Source organism: Jaculus jaculus, chromosome 9 (assembly GCF_020740685.1).
Source record: "Jaculus jaculus isolate mJacJac1 chromosome 9, mJacJac1.mat.Y.cur, whole genome shotgun sequence".
In the NCBI taxonomy this organism is placed as follows: domain Eukaryota; kingdom Metazoa; phylum Chordata; class Mammalia; order Rodentia; family Dipodidae; genus Jaculus; species Jaculus jaculus.
Window position 1 is genome coordinate 110,318,457 of NC_059110.1, and position 23,982 is coordinate 110,342,438.

Below are 23,982 nucleotides of genomic sequence, written 5' to 3' on the forward strand. Positions count from 1 at the left end.
TCGTTTGCAGTGGCTGGAAGCCCTGGCGCGCCCATTCTCTCTCTCTCCCTCTATCTGTCTTTCTCTCTGTGTCTGTCACTCTCAAATAAATAAATAAATAAATAAAAAATGAGCAAAATTTCTTCTTTTAGGTCTGGCTTAGTTCATTCAGCATGATGTCTTCAAGGCTTGTCATGTTGAAGTATGCAATAGAACCTCATTCCTTTTTAAGGGGGATTCATGTTTCACTGTATGGATAAACACACTCATGTATGTATGTATGGGTATGCATGTGGCATGTATGAGGAGGTCACAGGGTATGTACGTCCTCACCTTGTACCTAGTTTAAGACAGGGTTTCTCTTGTTTTTGCCATTGAAAATGCCAGTGTGGCTGGACTTCAAGCTTTTGGATTCACTGATTCTGCCTCCCTTTGTTGTAGGCCCATTGGGATTATAGATGCATGTGCTACTTGTATCTTCACATAGGTTCTGGGGATCCAAATTCTAGTCACAGTGCACAACAAGCACTTTTAACCACTGAGCCATCTCCCCAGCCTGAATATAGTATAGCACCTTTTTTTTTTTTTTTTTGAGGCAAGCCCAAAAGACTGGCCTTTTTTTTTTTTTTTTTGTAATGTGAGAGACAGAGTGAGAGCAAGAGAGAATTGGCCCACCAGGGCCTCCAGCCTCTGCATCGAACTACAGATGTGTGCGCCACCTAGTGGGCATGTGTGTCCTTGTACACTTGTGTCACCTTGTGTGTCTGGCTTATGTGGGACCTGGAGAGTTGAACATGGGTCCTTAGACTTTGCAGGCAAGCGCCTTAACTGCTAAGCCATCTCTCCAGTCCTAGCATATTTTATTGTATGCATAGGCCACAGTGTTTATCCATTCATCTAAGGATGGATGCTTGGTTGGCTCCTGCTTTTGCTTATTGTGAATCATACTATTGTAAACATGGACTTGCAGGCAGTTCCTGATTTCAGTTCTTTAGAGTGATATACTTAGAAGTGGAATTGATGGGTCATTTTAATAATTCTAGATTTCATTGTTGGGGGAAGATCTGTGCTGTTTCCCTCAGCAGCTACACATTCCCACCAACAGCGCATGAAGATACCAGTTTCCTCACCATCCAATTTTTTTTTCTTTGTCACTGTGCACTCACTCCCTTTCTTGACAGAGTCTCTGTCCCAGGCTGGCATTGAATTTCTTATGTAGCTAAGGATGACCTTGAACTTCTGATTCTCCTGCCTCCACCTCGCAAGTACTGAATTACAACCTTTTTTTCCCCTCAATTTTTATTAACATTTTCCATGATTATAAAAAATATCCCATGGTAATATCCTTCCTCCCCCCCCCAACAACCTTTTTTAAAATAATTTTTTGTTTTTATTTTTATTTCTTTATTTGGCAGCGACAGAGAAAGAAGCAGACAGAGAGAAATAGAGAGAATGGGTGCATCAGGGCCTCCAGCCACTGAAAATAAACTGCAGATGTATGTGCCCCCTTGTGCATCTGGCGAACGTGGGTCCTGGGGAAACAAACCTCAAACCAGGGTTCTTAGCCTTCACAGGCAAGCGCTTAACTGCTAAACCATTTCTCCAGCCCTATAACATTTTTTTTTTTTTTTTTTTTGAGGGAGGGTCTTACTCTGGCCCAGGCTGACCTGGAATTCACTATGTAGTCTCACTCAGGGTGGCCTCGAACTCATGGCATTCCTCCTACCTCTGCCTCCTGAGTGCTGAGATTAAAGGCGTGAACCACCATGCCTGTTTTTTTTTAATTATTTATTTATAAACAGAGAGAGAATATGGGCAAAGGACCTCTAGCTGCTGGAAACAGAGTGAAGTGGCCTTGTCTGATAATGAAGTAAATATTGAGTATATCTTTAAAACAAAATTGAACTGGGCGTGGTGGTGCACAACTTTAATCCCAGCACTTGGGAGGCAGAGGTAGGAGGATCCCTGTGAGTTCGAGGCCACCCTGAGACTACATAGTGAATTCCAGGTCAGCCTGAGCTAGAATGAGACCCTACTTCAAAAAACAACAACCAAAAAAAATGTTTTTGTTTTTGTTTTTTTGAGTTAGCTGTGGTGGTGCATGCCTTTAATCTCAGCACTGGAGAGGCAGAGGTAGCAGGATTGCCATGAGTTGAAGGCCATCCTGAGATGACGTAGTGAATTCCAGGTCAGCCTGGGTTAGAGTGCAACAAGCTCCAGATGCATGTGCCACTTTGTGCATCTGGCTTACATGGGTCCTAGGGAATCGAACCCAGGGTTATTAGGCTTCACAGGCAAGTGCTATACCGCTGAGCCATCTCTCCAGCCCTGGATTACAGTCTTTTGCCAACACACCTCGCTAGTTTCTTCATTTTTTTTTCCTTGTGTGTGTGTGTATGTGTGCACGTGTACACATGTGCACTTAACCATGTGTTATTCCTGCTGACATTTGTTTAGCAGAGCACATGTGGAGATCAGCGGGACAAGTTTAGGTGTCAGGTTTTGGTGATCACCTTTCATTTTGTTTGAGGCATGGTCTCTTTTTCATTCTCTGTTGTTTTCCAGGCTAGCTGGCCCCAGAATTTCTGGGGATCCTCTGGTCTCTGCCTTCCATCTCACCATAAGCGTGCACACTACTGAGTCAGGGATTTATACTGGGGTTCTGGGGAATCCAAACTCAGGTTTTCACACTTGCACAGCCTTTTCACACTTGCACAGCCATCTCCGCAAATTTCTTTTTCTCTCTTCCTTTCTTTTCTTGTTTTGTTTTTTGAGGTAGGGTCTCACTCTGGCCCAGGCTGACCTAGAATTCACTATGTAGTCTCAGGGTGGCTTTGAATTCACAGCCATCTTCCTACCTCTGTACCTCTGCCTCCAGAGTGCTGGGATTAAAGGCATGTGCCACCATGCCCGGCTTCTTCTTTTATTTATAGCCAGGCATGGTGGCTCATGCCTTTAGTTCCAGCACTTGGGAGGCAGAAGTAGGAGGATCAACATGCGTTCAAGGCCACCGTGAGACTACATAGTGAGTTCCAGGTCAGCCTGGGTTATATGTATTTATTTACAAGCAGAGAGCGATAGAGAGAAGAAAGACAGTCAGAGAGAATATGTGCACCAGGACCTCCAGCCACTGTAAACAAACTCCAGGCGCATGTGCCACTATGTGTATCTGGCTTTATATGGATATTGGGGAGTTGAACTCGAATCCTTACACTTTGCAGGCATTAACTGCTAAGCCATTTCTCCAGCCCCCCCTCCTCTTATTTTTAGATAGGGTCTCATATAGCTCAGGCTGGCCTCAAACGCACCAAGTATTTGAGGATGACCTTGAACTTCTGATTCTTCTGCTTCTACCTTCCCAGTGCTAAGATTCCAAGCTTGGGTAAATCATTTGTGTGTGCGTGTGTGTGTCTTTTTTGGGGTGGTCTTTCTGTAGCTCAGGCTGACCCGGAACTCATTCTATAGCCCCAGTCTGGCTTCACATTCACTGTGATCCTCCTACGTCAGCATCCTGAGTGCTAGGATTAAAGGTATGCAACTCCTAGCTTGGGTAAATCATTTTTTAATATATTTTATTTATTTATTTGCGAGAAAGAGGGAGAGAGAGAGAGAGAGGGAGGGAGAATGGGCACACCAGTGCATCTAGCCACTGTAAACGAACTCCAGATGCATGTGCCCCTTGTGCATCTGGCTGACGTGGGTCCTGGAGAATCAAACCTAGATCCTTTAGCTTTGCAGGCAAACACCTTAACCGCTAAGCCATCTCTCCAGCCCAGGGTAATCTTTTTTTTTTTTTTTTTAATTCTCCAGGGTAAATAATTTTTGAGAGTCTACTCTGGACTAGGCTAATGAGCAGGATGAAGCTATGTCTGAAAATTCAACTGCCCATCCTTAAGGAGCTGTAGGTCCAACCAAGAGGCTGTGGCCATACCCTGGAGCAGTTATGTCTCCATATTAGGTGGACACAGGCTAGGTCCTCCCTAGACTGAGGTGGGGCCACAAGTCCTTATTTCCACAGAGCTCCCAGTCTGATGGGGGTGGCAAAGCCTCTTCTGGCTGGGAGGTCCCCCTGGTAGATCCAAAGAACAGAGAGGATACCTTGAGGGCCTCAGACAGCCGAGGGACAGCCGGGTGGGGTGGACCCGGTGGAGGGGGCTGTGGTGGGCCCTGTCTCATGCAGCCTGTGGTTGCAGGGTAGTAGCCCTGGTGTTTACTTTGTGGCTGACTCCAGGCTCACACTCTTCTACAAGTGCTCATTTCCCATCAGGAGCAAAAACACTCCTTTCTGGTCCCTTGGCGTCCCTGAGGCGGACACTGGCCCTCCTGCTGGGTGGAGGTCTGCCAGCCTGGCACCTTTGCCATGTTCCTTGTCTGCTGGGAATAGCTTCCACTTGGAGGTCTCATGACATCCACTCCTTCCCACTCCCAAAGGGCCTGGAAGCCAGAGTTCTGGGCTGGCCATAGTTCTGCTAGGGAAGGAAGTACTCCTGAGCGTGGGAGCCTGGGGCTGGCCTTGCAGATGAGTTTGCCTGCGTCTGTGAATGTCTGTTGGTGTCACTGTCTTGTGCACCCTATGCTGAGTATATGCATGTGGAGCATAAGGACTATCCAGAAGGCAGTCACGACGGTTCACATTTATTAAATCTCTACTGTTTGCTCTGGACCTGTGATGAGACTTTTTGTTGTTTTGTCCCAGTCTTCTTCATATGTAGTCCACTTTGTGGGGGAGAGAAAGTGGCATATCACAGCCGGTCTCAGCCCTGAGTAGAGTGACCATAGAAGGGGAGAACACATCACAGAATCTGGAGAGACCCTTGGAACCACATCCTGCTCGCTGGCTAAACCCAGGCAGACTTCCCAGTGATGCTGGTTGTGTACATGAAGGGCTGGGAGCCGGAGCTTGCCTGACCTGCTTGTCAACACGGCCTGTTGGGGCATGTCAGGAGGGGCCTGTGCTGGGAACCAGCTACTGAACGGGGCTAAAGGGTGGAGGAGGCCCAGGAGGCACTACCTTGGCGGGAGGAGACTGGGGCAGGGGGCAGAGACGTGGGCCGGAGGGCAAGCATTGCACACTGCCCTGCACCTGGCCGTGCATTTCTCTCTGGGTGCGAGCTGGCTCTGAGTCCATGTTTGGCAGTGTGCAAGATCAGAGGGAGCCTCGGACACGCTGGATGATTCTCTGGGGGCGGGGCCCTGCTGGCCACCTATGGTATGGGGCCTATGGTCTGGGAGGAGGTGTGAGAAAGCCAAAGGAAGGAAAAGCGGCCAAACTGACCTTGAGCCTGTCTCTGGCTTCCTGAGCCACATACCCTGCTTTGCTGTCAGCTTCCCTCCTTCTGTCCCTGACCCTTGGGCTACGCGTGACAGCTCTCCTCCCCTTCCCCAGTTCCTGGTGGCCATGCAGGCTTCCGCTCCTCCAGTCCAGACCCCCTGTCCCGTGAGCGCTAGCCTGGGAGCCTGTGTTTCCCAATCACTGCCCCTCTCAGAGGCTCTGGCTCCTGTTGTCATGTTGTGTATCGGCAATGGAGAGCGGAGGTAAAGGTATTTGGCTAGGCCTGAGCCTGAAACTGAGGAACTCCCAAGCTTCAGGAGCTGGAAGACACTCCTAAAAAAACCTTAAAGGATTCTGGGGAGATGGCTCAGCAGTTAAAAGCATTTGCTTGCAGAGCCTTCCAGCCCTGGGTTCAGTTCTTCAGCCTGACCGGTCAGGCACATTTGTTTCAGCAATAAGAGTCCTTGGTATGTGTGTGTGTGCTCATATAAGTAAATAATTTAGGGAAAAAAAAGAACCTTAAGAGCCCTGCTGGTAGGAGCTGTGTGTGTCTTAGTCTCCAAGGGCTCCCAGCCCTGCCCACAGCACCCCTCCAGAGTCTCAGTCCCAGTGTCACATCATAAAAAAGCTAGACCTTCTCCTTTTCTGCCCCACACACTTGTAATTCCAGCATTTAGCAGTGCTCAGGAAGCCAAGGCAGGAGGATTGCTGTCAGTTTGAGACCAGCCTGGGCTACATAATGAGTTCCATGTCACAAGAAAAGGAAAAAAAAAAAAAAGGAAAAAAGAAGGTAGAGAAGGGTCACATGTGAGCAAGGGAAAGGGAAAGTACTTTGCAGTGATCTGTTAGAGACGGGTGTCCTCCCCAGGGACCCTCAGGAAGATTTGCGTAGTGAATATTGCAAGCTATTCAGCCTTTATGGGGGTTAGGAGGGGCTGCCCAGCCCAGCGGGCGATTCCAGCCCAGGAGGAGGAAGCGCCAGGGTGTGTGTGTGGGGGGGGGGGGAGGACTCACAGGGCAGGAAGGCTTGGAATAGAATCTCAGCAACGCCTGGTATTTCCCAGGCTTGCCCCCTCCCCCACGGGCCCTGGGGCCCACCCCACATTCCTTTCCCAGAGGAAACCGAGAGGGAGTGGGCTCCCCATGCCTAAAGGATCATTTGTTCAAACTGTGCCCCACCTTTGGGGCCTACCTAGGCAGCTGGGTGAGGATGGGGACAGAGGGCTCTGTCACAGTCTCTGCCAGGCCACCCTGCCTGTGCCAGGTTAGAAGGCAAGAAGGGGACATTGGAGATTTGCTGGACTCTTAAGATCTCTGTAGGCCGGGCACAGAAGCCCCAGACAGAGTCTTTACCTTTTTCCTTTCTTGCCCCAGACCACTCAGAACCCTTAGCAGGCGGGATGAGGTGTACAGCGCCCGTCAGTCATGAGGGGCTCATGGGGCACGAGAGTGGGTGTCCTCCACTTCCTTAGACCTGATGGCAGCTAAGTAGCTAGATGGGGAGACGGACTGTTTTTTTTTTTTTTTTTTTTTTTTTTTTGTGGGGGTAATGCTTTGACATTCTTGAGCCTCTGCCTTCCACTCAACATCAGCATGGCTGAGGACATCTGGATGGGGCTGCAGCTGGTCTGGCCTTCAGTCAGGAAGTGACAAGGAGTGACAAAGCAGGAGTCGGTCAGACCCAAAACCCTTGGTTTCCTAGTGAGTGGCCGGGGGAGAGTGTGTGATGGAGATACAGTCCCACTGTCCCTGACTGCCCTGCTGGCCCTGACCAGCTCTTTCCCGCTCTCGGGAGTCCTCCTGACTCAGCTCGTGGCGGCCTTGCTCTTCCCGTCGGACTTCCGCAGAGTGGGGGTGGGGGTCCAGCTCCTGAGTGGGCCCCACAAGCAGCAAACAGGAAACAGGAGAACAAAACCAACCGCTCCCTAGCTGACACAGGCCACCCCCACCCCAGGCCTCACCCTCACCCTCACCCTTCCTTCTCTGTCCCTTCCCTCCCTCCATCCCCTCCCCCATGTCCACTTTCCTCTCCCATTCCTTTCTGGACCGGTACCTCTCATTCTCGGAAGTTCCTTGCTGGTGACGACAGCTGGTAGTGAGTTTCTATTGGTGGCTTCTCCCAAAAAGCCCAACCTTGTGACTTTCCCTCCTCGAGGGCTTTTTGCTCTGTCTCCTGCTGCTGTAACAATGGACCAGGTGCTCCTGAGCCTCAGTTGACTTGCCCATGTGTACATTGAGCTACAGTGAGTGGCTGTAATGACAAGCAGCCAAGTGGGGTAGAAGTGGCTGTGGGGACTACACACTGGTCATGGGCTTTACCAGGTCTGCTTAGGAGGAGGAAAGAGCCCGGAGAGCCAGGAAAGGGCAGGGGGCAGTGTGTGGCAACTTGGTGGTAGCCCCTGTGCCAAGGTTCATGAGCAAGGGTGTTGGAGAAGGACAGACAAGCATCCTTTCTCGTAGACTAGGGTCTGTTCCCAGTTTAAGGATGCATCCTTTATTTTTATTTATTTTTGGTTTTTCAATTTTTTGAGGTAGGGTCTCACTCTAGCCCAGGTTGACCTGGAATTCACTGTGCAGTCCCAGGGTGGCCTCGAACTCACGGCGATCCTCCTACCTCTGCCTCCCAAGTGCTGGGATTAAAGGCGTGCACCAGCACGCCTGGCTTTTATTGTATTTTTGTTTATTTATTTGAGAGAGGGAGAATGGGTTGCTAGGGCTTCCAGCCACTGCAAATGAACTCCATAAAACATAGGCCACCCTGTGCATCTGACTTACATGGGTCCTGGGGAGTAGAATCTGGGTCCTTTGGCTTTGCAGGTCCTTTGTGCCTTAACCGTTAAGCCGTCTCCCCGGCCTTTGAGGGGGCATCTTATCTGGCACACTGAGCTCTTTCCTGGGCTGTGTGTGTGCACAACCCAAAGAGCACACCGTGAAGGGGGAGTAATGAAGGGGAGTATTGAGTGGGGTGCCGTGCGTGCGCCCCTACCGCCTGCCTGCCTGTTTAGTGGTGTCTGTGGGGGGGCTCTGTAGGGGCCTGGTGTACTTTCAGGATCACAGCGTTATGTTGGCACATGTTTCCCTGGGGATGCGGACTGTTTGCATGGGACTGTGTTTGTGTGGGAGATTGTCCACAGTGTGCGTGTGCAGGGAGAGAAGGGTGTCACACTGTGAGGAGGGTGTGTGTGGTGGTGTGGTGGGCACGGGCACAGCGTGAGAGAGAAGCAGGGAGCGTCCTGGAGAGGGCTGCGTGTGGGGCAGTGCCAGCGGGGCGAGCACGCAGCATGCCAGCTTGCTGGTTTTGGGGGGGGGCGTGTGCGGAAGGGCCCACCGTGGGGACCGGACAGCGTGAGTTCATGGGCTTGGTGGGGGAGGTCGTCGTCCGCGCGCACGGGGTCCGGGCGGGACCGGCGCAGGGCTGTGTCGTGTCGTGTCGTGGGGTGGGGTGGAGGTGGGCCGGGGCGGCGCAGGGGCCGCCCCGGAGGGGGAGGCGTCTGTCCCGGGGACTCGCCCGCGCGTCCCGGCTCGGCTCCGGCGCCTTCACCGGGCGGCGCGGGAGGCGGCGCCACCTCAGCCGTCCTGCCGCCGTCCGCGCGGGCCGGCCGTCCCCTCGGGGCCCCGGGGCTCCAGGCCCGCGGCTCCGGGGGGCGGACGGGAACCTCCGGGGTCCGCCTGCCGCCCGGGGGGCCGAGGACGCGCCCCGCCACGGAAGCCAGGCCGGGCGCGCGGTGGGGCCGGGACGGCTGCCGCGCCCGGGGCCCCCGGCCGTCGGCGGAGCTCGTGGGCAGCGCGGTGTGGCGCGTGGAGCGCGCGGGCGCCGGGGGCTGGCGCTGGGAGCGCGCCGTCGGCGTGGACTGCAGCGCCCCGGAGCCGCGCTGCGTCTGGCTGCCGTGCCTCGGCCACCGCGACCCCGGCGCGCCCGGGCCGCGCCGGACCAGGGTGAGCCCGCGTCCCCGGAGCGGGGCGAGGGGAGCGGGGTGGCGGCGTTCGTGCCGTGTGGGCGCTTTACCCGAGCCCCGGGCCTGGGTGATGGCCGCCGGGGCCCCCAGCCCGCTCGGCTTACGGGCGGTGAGCCGGTGCGAGGGCTGTGATTGCTGGGGACCCGCTCGAACCGCTAGGAAGTTTGGAGCTCCCTGGGCTGACACAGACCCGAGCGAGAGCTGGGCACCGGGTCACGAGCCCAGGCAGGGAGAGCCACCCCACTGCCCCGCGGATTTGGAACCCGCGAGGGTTTCCTAGTGGGCAGAGGAGGCCGAGATGACAGCGTGGACCCAAGCAGGCAGTAGGTGATTCCAGGGTGAGCAGCCTTGTGGCTCGGGGCAGTGTTTCTGATGCCCTGGATCTGCTGGACCTGTAGGCGTGAGTCACAGCGGGCGCCATGCCCGGCCTGAATGCTGTGTGCTCTCGGCAGTGACCTCTTTATGCTGGGGCGGGGGGGGGGGGTCTGGGGGGAGAGGAGCAGGGCTCCGGGTTCTGGATACTGATGTTGCCAAGCTATGGCATGTCCACTTCTGCCTCGTGTGTGGCTTGGGGCTATCTGCCCTTCACCATCAGTTGGTGTTTCTGAATATCTCTCTTCTTGCCGGACACGAAGTGAGAGCGTTTGCAGTCAGATCCCAGCCGGGAGGGTTTAATCAGCAGGGTCCCTGGGCTCCTCTCCTTCCCAGTCTGTGTGAGAGAAGCAGAGTTGGGGGAGGTAAGCTATGTCCCTTCCTCTCTAATCGCAGTTCTGGTTCTCATTGCTGGATCTTTCTGTTTCGGTACCTTTCATCTCTCTTCCCCTCAAGATGACAACAGGACTCAGTGCTATCCCAGGTCAGAGGGGAGGAGAGGACCCCAGCATGAAGGATCTTAAGTCTGAGGAAGAACTTCCCACCCGGGAGCAGCCAGCTGTTCGTGGGTCTGGGGTGTTTCTTCCAGTTGGGGTGTGGTAGCTGTGGCTGGGGGATTACTGACCTCCTCTGGAGGGAGACTAGTTGGAAGAGGTGGGGGATGGAGCCTGGAAGGAAGGAACCGTGGAAGGGGAGAGGCAGAGATAAGGGAGAGAAGCCCTGTAGTCCTCGGGTAAGAACAGAACCAGTGGGAGGAAGGGCTCCCACTGCCCTGGATTACAGGCAGGTCCCCTCAGGGAGTGGCACCCCCAGGCAGCTGGCAGCTCTAGGCAGGATGTGTGCAAGGGGAGGGGTAGGGGGCGTGTGGGGACCTGTCCCAGCCACTTCTCATCACTGGGGCAGCTGGTGGCTTAAACCATAATCCTGGACACCAGCAAAACAATGGGCTCTGCAAACAGCCTCAGCTCTGAGCCCGAGTGGGGGTGGAAAGGGGAGCAGCCCTCAGTAGGGGGAGCAGAAGTTTCTGTAGAGGGGCGCTGGGGCCCCCACATCCTCCTTTCTCCTATCAGCAGAAACTCAGAGGGTTTCAGACCTCATGGAATTTCTAGAGGATAGTTTAGTGACTCCTGTTGGCATAGACGGAGGGCTCAGTGGCAGAGATGGGGCTGTAGTCACAAGTAGAAGGAACTGAAGAGACATTATTGAATCATTGTTAAGGTTTGGGACACGGGGTGGGGGAGCTGCTTGCAAATAATTATTTATTGAGAGAGAGAGAGACAGAGAATGGGCACACCAGGGCCTCCAGCTGCTGCAAATGTGGAACTCCAGATGCATGTGCCACCATGTGCATCTGGGTTACATGAGTCCTGGGGAATTGAACCTGGGTCCTTTTGGCTTTGCAGGCAAGCACCTTAACTGCTTTGCAAATGAAGTTTTTTTTTTTTTTTTTTTTTAACGAGAGAGAGAGAGAGAGAGAGAGAGAGAGAGAGAGAGAGAGAGGGAGGGAGGAGGGAGGGAGGGAGAGAGAGAGAGAGAATTGGCAGCCAGGGCCCCCAGCCACTGCAGTTGAACTCCAGATGCATACACCACCTTGTGTGCATGTGCGATCTTGTGTGCCCGCGTTGTCTTATGTGGGACCTGGAGAGTTGAACATAGGTCCTTAGGCTTCACAGGCAAGCATCTTAACCACTAAGCCATCTTTCCAGCCTGCAAATGAATTTTAAAAAATACATGGGGGCAGGGCATGGTGGCGCACGCCTTTAATCCCAGGACGGGAGGTAGAGACAGGAGGATTGCTGTGAGTTCAAGACCACCCCGAGAGTACATTAGTGAATTCCAGGTCAGCCTGGGCTAGAGTGAAACCCTACCTCAAAAACAAACAAACAAACAAACAAACAAAACTAGGATTGGAAATGGTCCAGATCTTTCTTGGGCTCTTGTGGGGATAGGGAGCTCACAACATTATACCTGTATTTTTCTAGACTATATATGATTGGAACATCTCCTTTCCCAGAGACTGTTTCTGTGTGTTTTCCATCTGGCTCTGTCCTCAGAGACCATAAGCAGCAAGCTTATTGTGTCTGTCTCATTTTCTATAACCTATTGAGAATCAAGGATCTGTCCCCTCCCTTAAGCCTGCTGGATGGCAGCCCAGCCTCTGGCCTCATGTAGAAATCCCGAGGAAGGGCTGGGCACTCATGCTCTCTCCCTCCGCTGGCAGGGGGAGCAGGAGTGGGCCACTGAGGAAGGTGTGTCTGACTTTCCGCAGGAGGGCGCTCTCCTGTGCGGTGGGGGGGGGGAGCGCCTCACTCCAGAACTGAGGCCTTCTCCCTCCACACCAACCCTTGGCCTTCCTTCCCTCCTGCAGGCTCTTCAGGGGTGGCCAGGGAGGAGTGAGGGGTGGAGGCTTGTTGAAAGAATGGATGCTTTTTGCTCCCCGAGGGCTCTGGACTTGGGGAAGCTATTACCTGAGGCTGCCAGATGGATGTGGGAATTCTTAGGCCTTCTGACTTTCCTGAGGCAGAATCTTCTTGGTCCCATCTTTCCCCATCAGTTTTTCTGTGTGAAGTCTCTTACACAACCTCCTGTCACCTGCTATTTTTCTCAATGTACAGGGAGAACAGAGACAGTCTCCTCTCAAGAACTGCCTGTTCTCTCTTGTCTCCTGCTCCAGAAGCAGACCTATGTGGACCCCTTAACCTTTGTCTTCAGACATACCCGCCATGTCATCTAGCAGAATCCTAAGTATTCTGGCCTGCTGGACAGGAGGCAGTGTCCCCCATATACCGTGTTTCCACCCTCTGAAGCAGCCAGACCTCTGGGCTGGTTTCCACAACCTCAGCAACTTCCTTTAGCTGTCTAATGTCTAACCTCCTTGCTCATGGCTCTTGGTCCCATCATCCTGGAAGGTGCATCTTTGCCAGGTTGTGCAGAGATGTGGTTGTGTGTGGTGTGCATGTAGGTGGGTAAGACTCGTTACATGCAACCGTGTGCCCATGTTGGAGTGTTTGCATAAGTGCACGTATGTGTCTGTGGGTCAGCCTGTGGATACATTTGCATTTTGTGCCAGTATAGGTTTCTGGTGTGTTTGCCTAAGTGTTTGTCTCTGAGCACCTTCCGAGGCAGGAAGGCTGTGTGTGCGTGCTCACACACGTACATGCAACGCCTGGCACATAGTAGGTGGTCAGAGAATATTTGCTGAAATGAATGAATACCTGGCTCACAGAAAGTTATTTCGGGGGAGGCAAATATGTCATAAGGGGACTGAAGGGAGAGGTCTGGAGGCTGAGGCTGGCGGTCTGGCCTGCTGGGGCCACCGCTCTTGGCAGTCCCTCTCAAGTCTTAGGCACCCGAGGTGCAGAAGCTCCGCGACACTCACTCCCGTCTCCTTGTGCTTCTTCAGCTGCCACTGGGCCCGAGAGATGGGTGCTCTCCTGGGCGCCCTCTCCCCTGGCAGGGGCCAAGGACGCTGCTGCTGCACAAAAGTCTCCAGGATGGCTTTGGTTTCACCCTGCGCCACTTCATCGTGTACCCGCCCGAGTCAGCTGTGCACTGCAGCCTAAAGGTGCGTCCCGCTCGCCAGGGCCTTGGCCGTCCTCACCCAGGAAGCTTGGCTTCAGAGGGAGACTGCTCGGCTCTAGTCCCAGGTCGGGGTCAGAGGACTCCCTCCTGAGGTCCAGCCCGGCTCCCTTCTGTAGTCTAGGAAGAGAGCCGCAGGGACGAAGTGCCCCTGAGGCTGGAACGTTTGCTGACTGGGCAAACCCCGTCTTTTGTGGACTGGGTCTTGTCAAGTCAGTGGAGATAGAGGTGAGGAGTTAGGGTCCTCGCCCCAACGCCTTCATCACGCCATCTTGGGAAAGATGGGGCTCCTGGGACTCCTTGTCCACAGGATTCTGAGCTGCTGTCCCTATTCGCTAGGGTCAGGGATCCTATCCCAACTGGTGCCCCTAGTATACTGCCCCAGGCCTGTGTTGACCCCGTACCATGTGCTGGAAAGAGCCTTGGGCAGGGACTAAGGAGCCCTGGGCCCTAGTGCTGACATAATCCTAACTCACTGGATTTGGGACCAACTCATCCCTTTCTGACTCAGTTTCTCTTGTTGTAACCTGAAGGCATGTATTACCTTAATCCATAAGAGCCTTTTTAGCTCGAGCAGATACCAGGCTCTCTGAGTCAGGGAGCTCAAGCTCCTCAGGCCAATCCAAGGCTGTGGGGTTGGGTAGAGAGGCCCCCAGAGTGAAGAGAAACACATCTGGGGAGAGGCCATGCGCAGCTGGGCCTCCCTGCAGGGCCCCTCCCCTTTCCACCTCCAGGAGAGGACAGATATGGGGTCTTCTTTTGCCTTCACAGCTGCTGGGAGACTCCTGCTTGAGGGTGTTGACCCCCACCTGCCAGAGAATCAAGGCACTGGGTTTCACTGTGTGGTTGTGTGCACCTGAGTGTACCATGTGTGAGCGTGTGTTGCTACTTCCCATCCTGGATAAGTCACTGGTGTGCAGTTCTCCCAAGTACGCCTCAGTCTGGGGCACCTGGGGAACCACTGGAACGGAAGAAGAGGCTGCTAGTGTGTGGTACCGGGTGCCCATGGTCACCAGCTTCTTCATCCCCTAGAATCCCTGTCCTCCTTTCTTTCCTTCCTCAGACTGTGCCTCTCTGGCCCCTGCCACCTTCTCTTGGGACCCTGCTGAAGTATGGCAGTGCCAGAGGCAGTGCTCTGGGGCGGTGAGCTCTCTTTCCCACGGGGCACTCACTGGTCAACTTTAGGGAAGGGTAAGCCAGAGGTGGCTCCATCTTTTCCAGAACCTTCCTGGGACTGGGAGGGTCCCTTGGCCTTGCGGCAGGAAGATGCTAGAGTTTGCCTCTGGAAACCTGCAGGGAGCTCAGCCATCCATACGCATCCGTCCGGCTCCGCCACCCGCTCTCAGTGCTGTCACCTCGAATCAGCAGGAGCACACCCCATTTGGAAGCTGGGCAGAGGGCAGGGCTCCAACAGTGCCCAATAGCCTTCCTGGCCTGCCTGGCCCCCTGTGCTGCCAGCAAGTCCTGGTTCAGGTTCTGCTTCTGCTTCCTGGTCTCTGAGTGGCCTTGGACAGATCACGCCCTGTTTTTGTAAAATAGACGCACCTAAGTAGAAGGTTGGATGAGATGACCCTGAAGGCCCAGTCCAGCTCTGAAATGCCACATCTTGTTGCCTCATCCTACCTCTGACCTTATTCTGGTAGCTCCCCAAGTTTAGTATCCCCTTGGGAGTCTCATTAAGATACCCTCCCCCCCCACAGGGCCTTGACTCCCTGCACCTCGCTGTTGGAATCCTACCCTGACTGGCATTCACTCTTGCCCGTCACAGAGCCTTCCCTAACTCCCTCTTCTGTTCTTTCAAATCCAGACTTGACTCTAGTCTGACTTCTGAATCTGGCACCTTTGACCACTTGACCACCTGACATCTAGTCTGACTTCTGTCATTTGGCCCTCCCCTTTAGTTCAGCAGATCCAGCCCTGCATGTGCTTGTTTCTTCCCGCACACCCAGTCCTCGACTGCAGAATACCTCCCCCCCACACCACACACTGCTAATCGCACCTCCTGGCCCCTTCTCTAGGAGTGATAGCGCTATTCACACTTGTCCTGCTGCTTATCTGGCTCTGCCCGGGTCCTCTGTGTGTGAGGGAGACCTCCTCCCTTGGTCTGTGGGGCCTCCCGAGGGATTGAGGCATGGCTCTTTGGAATTACTAGAAGCCTGGGATGCTTGGGCAGCGGAATTGGCAGTTGTGTGAGTGGGAAGCACAGTGCTACTGGAGAACTTGATTTGGGGCCTCGGACCCCAACCAACGGCCCTCCCACTCCCTCACTGCTGGCCAGTTGAAAGGAGATAAGGGCGGAGGAGTTCACTGGAGCTGCCCAGGTGCAGCTCAGCCTCTGGCGCGCGGCTGATGTTGCTGAGGGCTGGACCAGGGCCACACCCACCTCTCTGTTTTCCGCAGGAGGAAGAGAATGGAGGCCGAGGCCGCGGAGGAGGTAAGGGGGTGGGGCTGGGACAGGGGCTGGGGCTTCGTTTCGCTGGGCTCCTGTCTTTCTTTCTCTTCCTGTCTAGTCTTTCTTGCCTGTGTCCCTACCCTGGCCTGCTCTGGGCATCTCCTCCTCATTCTCTGCGTCTTCCCCTGTCTTTTCTCACATTTGTCTTCCTGAGGGCTTGTTCCTTCCGCCCCACCTGACACCCTGGGTGGCAAGTACCCGTGTAACCCTGCTCTCCTTTACTATCTCCCACCTGAGAGCAAGGCTAGGCCAGGGCTGGGGGGTCAGGGCTGGGGGGTCAGGGTTGGGGAGTCCTGGGCACAGGCTTGGCCGATGGATCCAGAAGGGTTCTGGTAGGAGTAGTGGAGCTTTGACGCCTTTCTTCAGATGTGAGCCTAACTCTCCTTGCTGTCATCCTTACCACCCAGGCGTTCCTTACTGGCTCCCAGGCTCCCCAAACAGACAGCCTTCCTGTCCTGCACAGGCTTCTGAAGGTTCCCCTGAGTCCTTGTACCACAGGCTGTGAGGGAGGGGTCCACTGTATTACAGACAGAAAAATCTTTTTTTTTTTTTTTTTTTTTGGTGGGGGCATTAGTGATGAGCTTCGTGTTCATCTTGGGAATCTCAGGCCTCTGTTTAACGCCCCCTGACCCTGGGGAAGGGAGAAAGAGGAGACCTGAGTGGCTGTCTGGGCCTGTGGTCTGGCATTTTTCAGTATGTGTGGAAGTCTCCCCTGACTTGCATCTTCAGGACTTGATGTAGGCCTCTTGCATGGTGCCCCACCCTTTGTCCTGTGACTTGTGTACGTGATTCTTTATCCCCCACTTACCAGTGAGCTCTCGAGGCAAGGGCTGTGTGTGCACGAATGCGGGGTAGCCTGGCTTCCAGCCTGGAATTGGGGCACAGCAGATTTTTGTAGAATACTTTGTACGTCCAAGGAGGTGGCCCCTTGCCTGACTCTGGGTATCCATCCAGTGGATTATGTGGGTCTGTGTGAGTGTGATCATTCTCTGAGTGCGTCCCCCGTGTGTGTAGCTGTGTGTGGGTGTGACCACCCCAGCTAACCTGGCTGATGCCCACCAGGACCCTCCCCTCGGCACCGTTTGGAGCCTATGGACACCATCTTCGTCAAGAATGTGAAGGCTGGTGGCCCCGCCCACAGGGCGGGTCTCCGCACAGGTGAGCTGGCCCAGTGACCTGGTTCGCCACACCCTTCTGGAGCTCTACTCTCTGCTCTCTGGGTTGGGGTTCTTGGGCCCGGGTGTTTGGGAAGTTCCCTGCTGCTGTCCATTCTGGCCCACAGCTGCCCATGGGAGCCCCTACCCTGCCTAGCCTCTCACAAGTGTCCTGCCCTTGTCTCTAGGAGACCGGCTGGTGAAGGTGAATGGGGAAAGTGTCCTTGGGAAGACCTACTCCCAGGTCATAGCTCTGATTCAGAACAGGTGAGCTGCCCCTGCCCCCTCCCACAGGTGCACTTGACCACCCACCCTTGCCCCCAGTCCTGCAACCTGGACCCCTCTCCTCCCACACCCCCTTGCCTTGGGGGCCCTCACCCAGTCACTCTGTCTTTGCAGCGACGACACCCTAGAGCTTTCTATCATGCCCAAGGATGAGGACATCCTCCAGCTGGTGAGTACGCCTCACTGTCGGCACGGACAGAGCACCATGCAAGGGCGCTGGTGGTGGTTGGGGGCACAGCACATACAGCCTTCCCCTTGGTCCCCATGGGAGAAAAGAGAAGGAAGCAGATTGGCATTGCCCAATCAGCCTGCCAGGCCCATCCCTGGGCTGGGGCTGCTCGTTGCTTCACTCAAGGCTGCACTGTAGTAGGGAGAAGGGAGGCACTGACCTTGGCAGACAGGATTCCTGCCAGGGTATCTTGAAGGAGGGCAGGCCAGCGGGCCCTGCCAGCCTGGCATGTTCTGTTGCTCCTGTGAGAGGTGCCTGTCCCATGAGCCCCCTCCCCTCCCCTCTTGGCCCTGTAGGTGTGTCCCTACACAAACACACACACTCATTGAACACGCCTCTCTAGTGCCTCCTCACGTACCCCCCCACGTGCCCCCCACGTGCCCACTCAGTACACCACACAGCATCTCCCTTTGTGCAGCATCATACACCACAGTATGCCATAGGAGACGCACGCTGCCCTCAGCCCAGACCACGATACAGATAGTCCCCAGTGCCATAGTCCACCCTGTGCACCGCCATGCCTGTGCCCCACGCAGCAAGACCTCACTGCGAATTACGCCCTGCAGCACAAACAGCACACTACACATAGTGTGTGCATCTGAACCCACACCGCCTTGACCTCAGCACCCGCCAGCTCGCTGTCCCAGCCTTGCCCACTCACACTGCGGTGTGCTTTCGCCCATCAGTCACCCGCGCCCAGCAATAGCAAAGGGTCTGAACAGTTAGAACCCCCCGCCCCCGCGCCTTAACACACCTAGAATTTAGCACTCCACCCCAGGGCATGTCCCGCAGATGTTACATGAACACCCCCAGAGTCCTGTGCCAAGGACCCAGGATAGTCCTCCCTGCCTAGTGCCCAGCCAGATGCCAGCTTGCTTGCCTGTGAGGTCAGCTGCCGTGTTGGCTTCAGCCTTGGACCTGCTCTCGTAATCACTGTAATCACAGAGCCACACTTGGCACAGTGCCTCCCTGGGAACCTCCACTCCAGACCTCAATTGCTCCCTTTGCTCTTCCTGGGGATAAGGAAGAAAGAATGGGGGATCCGAGAGGTGGAATACATGGTTCACTCAAAGGCCTTGCCACTATACCTCCCCAGGGCTGAGGAGAGGCTAGTTATAAGGGGGTAACAGGGTGGGAACTAGGGTACCCTGGCAGGCAAGGCCAAGGGTAGCAGGGGCAAGCAGCCTTGAATGCTGCTACCCACCGGTCTCAGTGAGCTCGCAGGCCAGATGTCAGCATCTGCGGCCTCCACTAGCCCCTCCCCATCCCAGGCCCGCCAGAGGGAGGTGGGGCTCAGGCATTCCTGTGGTTGGGAGCCAAGGCTGGAGGCCAATCCGGCGGCGGCAGCTGCTGACGCCACCACCGACGCGGCAAGGCCCCTCCACACCCATCCTCCCTTCTTCTGCCGCCAGGCAGCCGAGAGAGCCGGGCGGGGGGCGAGGGGGAGCCACCAGGAGGGCTGACAAGGGGACTAAGGCACCAAGCCGGCAGGGCAGTGGCTGGGGCGGGGGCGGGGCCGCCTGGCTGGGGCGGCACGGGGGTTGGCGGGATGCTGCCTCCTCCACCATGATGCTGGGAGTTCCAGGAGCCGGCAGGATGGAAGGAGGGAGAGGTATGTGTGTCCCCGGCCCAGTGTGCCCGGCCAGCCGGAGGGGCTGAGTGTGTGGGGGTGTGGTTAGTCGGTCCTTGTCACATGATGTTTGTGCTTGGGACTGGAGGGGTAGTTATTTGTGTGTGTCTCATTGTGCTCACCGAGTATGTGTGTGTCTAAGGGTGTTTCCTTGTTTCCCCATGGTGTGATGTGTGCTTGCGTTTGCTCTCCCAGCCTTTGCTACTTTACCCTGAGACAGGCCTTTGGGGGCTCAGCCAGGGCTTAGCTGGGCCAGGGCCACCAGGCTGCTGTCCCTAGGGGCTGCCTCCTTTTTTGGCTGAGCCTGGGCGGCAGCCCTGTCACTCCTCAGCAATGCAGCGTCAGCCTCAGCAGCCAGTGCCAAATTCCAGGCCTCGGGGTGGTTGAAGGTGGCCTAAGGCCCCTCAGACCGTTTGGCCCCGCCTCCAAGCTGGCCTCTCGGAGCCAGAAGTAGTCAAGTTCCTCCTCACCCCATGGCTGCAGAGCCAGGCCACTGCTCATCCTGTGCTGGGTGGGAGGGACAGATACCACTCCGACCTCCTCCCACCCCAGACCACCCCACCTTGGGCACACCCCTCAGCCTGCTTTCTGCCCCCTTGGCTGGTTTCTGGAGTTTACCACTCCACCCTAGGGGCTGTGGACATCACTGGGCACAAGGGAGCAGTGGCTACAGAGGCCAGAATGAGGGGATAATTTCAATAAACAGGTTGGAATGCTTGTGACCAAAGGCTGTCCTTATCCTAAGTCTTAGGGAAGCCCAGCTCTTTCTTAAGCGCTCGCTGTGTGAGGGTGTGTGAAAGCGTCTTTGTCCTTCCCCTGGACTTTCCTTGGAGCACACGCTTCCATCCCACTCACTCAAGGGTGCCCCTGCTTAGCCCTTCCCCTGTGGTCCTTTTTGGAAACTGCTGTCCTAGAACTGCCACAGCTCTGCCCCGTGGGTCCATCCGGCCCCACGGACATGCCCTGTGTCTCCCGCCAGGCCTACTCCCGGGACGCCTACCTGAAGGGGAACGAGCCGTATTCTGGAGAGGCACGCAGCATCCCAGAACCTCCTCCACTCTGTTACCCACGGAAGACGTATGCCCCGCCAGCCCGGGCCTCTGCCTGGGCCACTATGGTGCCTGAGCCCATGTCAGCACTGCCCACAGACCCCCGGAGTCCTGCTGCTTGGAGTGACCCAGGGTCGCGTGTCCCACCCGTTGTCCGTGCCCACCTGGACAGTTCTTCGTTGGGGATGAGCCAGCCTCACCCAAGCCCTGGTGCCTTTCCCCACCTCCCTTCGGAGCCCCGGACTTCCCGTGCCTTCCCGGAGCCCAGCAACCGGGTGTTGCCAAGCAGGCTGGAGTGTCAGCAGGCTCTGTCACACTGGCTGTCAACCCAAGTACCCCGCAGGGCAGGGGAGAGACGGTGCCCAGCCATGCCACCCCGAGCCCGCAGCGCCTCCCAGGACCGGTTGGAGGATGTGACTACCCATCGCCCATGGCCCTGCTCCACCTCCCAGGATGCCCTGACCCAGCTAGGGCAGGAGGGCTGGCACCGAGCTCGCTCAGATGATTACCTGAGCCGGACCACCCGTTCTGCTGAGGCACTGGGGCCAGGAGCTCTGGTGTCACCTCGCCTCGAGCGCTGTGGCTGGGCTTCTCAGCGTCCATCTGCCCGCACTTCTGCCTGCCCCTCTCGGGACCTGCCAGGGCCCCAGGCCCCTCCCCCACCTGGCCTGCAAGGACTAGATGACATTGGGTACATTGGCTACCGGAGCTATAGCCCATCATTCCAGCGCCGGACTGGCCTCCTGCATGCACTCTCCTTCCGGGACTCACCCTTTGGGGGGCTTCCCACCTTCAACTTGGCCCAGTCCTCTGCATCATTCCCACCAGAGGCCTCAGAACCACCTAGGGTCGTCCGGCCAGAACCCAGCACCCGGGTCCTGGAGCCTCCCGCAGAGGACCACCGTGATGAAGTGGTCCTGAGGCAGAAGCCTCCAACGGGCCGCAAGGTCCAGCTGACCCCAGCAAGGCAGATGAACCATGGATTTGGTGATGAGTCCCCAGAGCCAGAGGCCAGTGGGCGAGGGGAACGCCAGGCCCGGAAGGTGGCCCCTTTGACCACTACAGAAGACTCTCTGGCTTCCATCCCCTTCATTGGTGAGTGGCGGGACAAACCATTGTCTTAAGAGTCCGGTCTCTGTGCTCTGTTGTGCCTTACCCGTACCTGTCGGCTGTACCCGGGACTGTGGGCTGCTTCAGAAAGCATCATCTGTCTATCCTTCTGCCATTCTTCATCACTTTTCATCGTTACTTCATCCTTCCAGCCGTCTTTCCATCCAATTTCCAATTTTTCTTTCTTTTATCCATCATCCTACCTTCCTTTGTTCATTAATTCATTTTTTTCTTTTCATCCATTCACCTTTTTTCTTTTCTTTCTTTTTGTTTTTATTTGAGACAGGGTCTCACTCTAGCCCAGGCAGACCTGGAATTCACTTTGTCATCCCAAGCTGTCCTCAAAATCACAGTGATCCTCCTATCTCTGCTCCTCAAGAGCTGGGATTAAAGGTGTATACCACCACACCCAGCTCATTTACCATTCTTTCTTTCCATCTTCCCATTCTTTTTTCTATCCTTCCTTTGTGTTTTTCAGTATCCATTCTTTCCACCCTCCATTCCTCCAAGAAATACTTGTCACACACTGTGTGGGGTTTCATGCTTACCTGGAGATGGCTAGCCAGAAGAGGCCAGTGGTGTGGGAGTGCTACTTGGAACTCCAGGACAAGGAAGGGCTCTGTGTCCTAGGTTAGGGTGTGGTTGCCACAGAAAATCTTGGAAAAGGAACATTTTGGCTAAGACTTGAGGGAAATGAGGTAGTTCAGGGAAGAGTGTTCAGGGAGAGACCAGGGTATGCAAAGAGGAAGACAGAATGCTCTTCCAGGTCAGGTCATGAGAGCTTTTCTGGTTCACAGTATCTGATTGACCACTAGGGCCTTGGACTTGACCCTAAGGACAGAGGGAGCTACCTGTAGAGTGGACAGTGAATAAGGGGACGGAGAGGCTGAGGTGGCGGACTCCGAGCTTTCTGACCTGGAGGAAGGGTGGTGCGTCACCTCTATATTGGGAGGGTGCAGGAAGAGCAAGAAAAGGTTTAGGGCTGGATGAATATGAAGTGCCTGCCTATGAGGAAGTGAGCTAGGATGGACTGGATCTAGGGTTTTTGGAGAAAGACCAGGATGCAGATGACAATACTGGGAGCAGGGCCCCAAGACAGGAATTGTGGCGGGGTAGCCTAGGGACTATGGAGAACGCCTGGACAGAGATGCCTTCGGCAGCCTGCGGTGGTGGGAGACCCTGCTTGAGTGAGTTCTAGCTTACATGGCTAGCAGATGCTCCTGTCTGAGGGGGGAGATGTAGCCCCTGGGCTTAGGAAGCCCCTAGCCGGGAGCGGGAGAGACATGTCTGCCATTAAGAAGCCCTCAGTTGGATGGGAAGACACTGGTTGGTTTTCTTAGGAGACTGCTCCAAGGAGCATGGATTGGTTTCATTTCTAGAAGCCCTTGATGTGAGGCAAGGCTCAGCAGTCTGGCAGAAGAAAGACTCTCTAGCTATTCTTGCAGACGGGGCATCCTTGGCAGTAATGTGTGCCAGCAGTCCCTGGAGGGGTTGAGGGCCGTGGGGTGTGCTCCAGGCCCAGCTGTGGTAAGGGGGTGTTAGGCAGGTTGGCTTGCTTTCTTCACACCTTCCTTCATCTACTTGCAGATGAGCCCACCAGCCCCAGCATTGACCTTCAGGCCAAGCACGTCCCTGCCTCTGCAGTGGTCTCCAGTGCCATGAACTCTGCCCCTGTCCTGGGCACCAGCCCATCCTCACCAACCTTCACCTTTGCCCTAAGCCGCCATTACTCCCAGGACTGCAGTGAGTGTCCCCCCTGTTGCTTCCCCACCCCTGCTGCCCAGTCCCCTGGGGCGCGTCTAGTGTCTGTCTGCTTCCACTTGCTCTTTGTTCATCTCGGGCCCCATGGGGAGAATCCCCTCCTGGCCCTGCCTAGAAAGGAGTTCTTCAGAGTATCCCCAACGTGCCACTGACCCCAAGGCCTCATGCGGTGTCTTTGCAGGCAGCATCAAAGCTGGCCGCCGCTCCTCCTACCTGCTGGCCATCACCACCGAGCGTTCCAAGTCCTGCGACGACGGGCTCAACACCTTCCGGGACGAGGGACGAGTGTTGAGGTGAGGCCCTGTCTGGAGATGGGGTGAGGCAGCCTTTGCCCCCGGGCCGGCTGCTCTCTTGATGGGACTTGGGATTGGGCAAGTGGGTGAGAAGCGAGGGCCTCTCACAGTCCTCACCTCGGGCTTCTGCTCTGCAGGCACCTGCCCGCCCGCGTGCCCAGCCTGCGGATGCTGCGGAGCTTCCTCACCGACGGGGTGAGTGACGGTGCGCGCACGTTTGCCACGGAGTGTGAGTGGGTGGTGGCGTGGGCTCTGGATGTGTGATTCCTGTGACACCAAACAAGCCCACTCTGACTCCTGGCTCCTTCCTCCCGGTACCCCTCCCTTCAAGTCACTCACATGTCCAACCTCTTCTTTGTCCCCCATCTGGAAAGCCCCATTCACATACATGACCACTTGTTTTCCCCCTTCCCTCACCTCTACCTCCAACCCCAGTGTTGGGGATGGAAGCCAGGCCTTGGTTTGTTTCTTTTTTTTTTTTGTTTTGTTTTCAAGGTAGGGTCTCACTCTAGCTCAGGCTGACCTGGAATTCACTATGTAGTCTCAGGGTGGCCTCGAAATCATGGCGATCCTCCTACCTCTGTCTCTCGAGTGCTGGGATTAAAGGCCTGCGCCACCACGCCCGGCTCGTGCCACGTTTTGTGTCCAGCATACATGAGTGGTTTAGGAATTGAACCTGGGCTGCCAGGCTCTGCAAGCAAGTGTCTCCAACTGCTGAGTCACCTTCCCAGTCCCTGCTTTGTGTGTGTGTTTTTAAAAAATTTTAATAGTTTTGCTTTTGGTTTTTTGAGGTAGGGTCTCACTCTAGCCCAGGCTGATCTGGAATTCACTATGTAATATCAGTGTGGCCTCAAACTCATG

The 23,982-nt window shown here is 55.5% G+C and overlaps 1 protein-coding gene across 3 annotated transcripts in view; it reads left to right on the plus strand.

Moving 5' to 3' along the window:
- The window catches only part of Arhgap23 (Rho GTPase activating protein 23), a 113,909-nt gene that overhangs the window by 45,395 nt on the left and 44,532 nt on the right, over positions 1-23,982 (plus strand). For 2 of the 3 annotated variants that reach the window (XM_045158827.1, XM_004655784.2), the window contains exons 2-10: positions 12,983-13,144; positions 15,559-15,592; positions 16,673-16,768; positions 16,953-17,031; positions 17,164-17,218; positions 19,888-21,052; positions 22,655-22,810; positions 23,010-23,121; positions 23,259-23,316. In XM_045158827.1, coding sequence (XP_045014762.1) covers positions 12,983-13,144; positions 15,559-15,592; positions 16,673-16,768; positions 16,953-17,031; positions 17,164-17,218; positions 19,888-21,052; positions 22,655-22,810; positions 23,010-23,121; positions 23,259-23,316 — 1,917 coding nt within the window. Of the gene's footprint in view, positions 1-12,982; positions 13,145-15,558; positions 15,593-16,672; positions 16,769-16,952; positions 17,032-17,163; positions 17,219-18,793; positions 18,891-19,887; positions 21,053-22,654; positions 22,811-23,009; positions 23,122-23,258; positions 23,317-23,982 lie in introns of those variants that run through there. The other variant, XM_045158828.1, reaches the window with a different exon arrangement.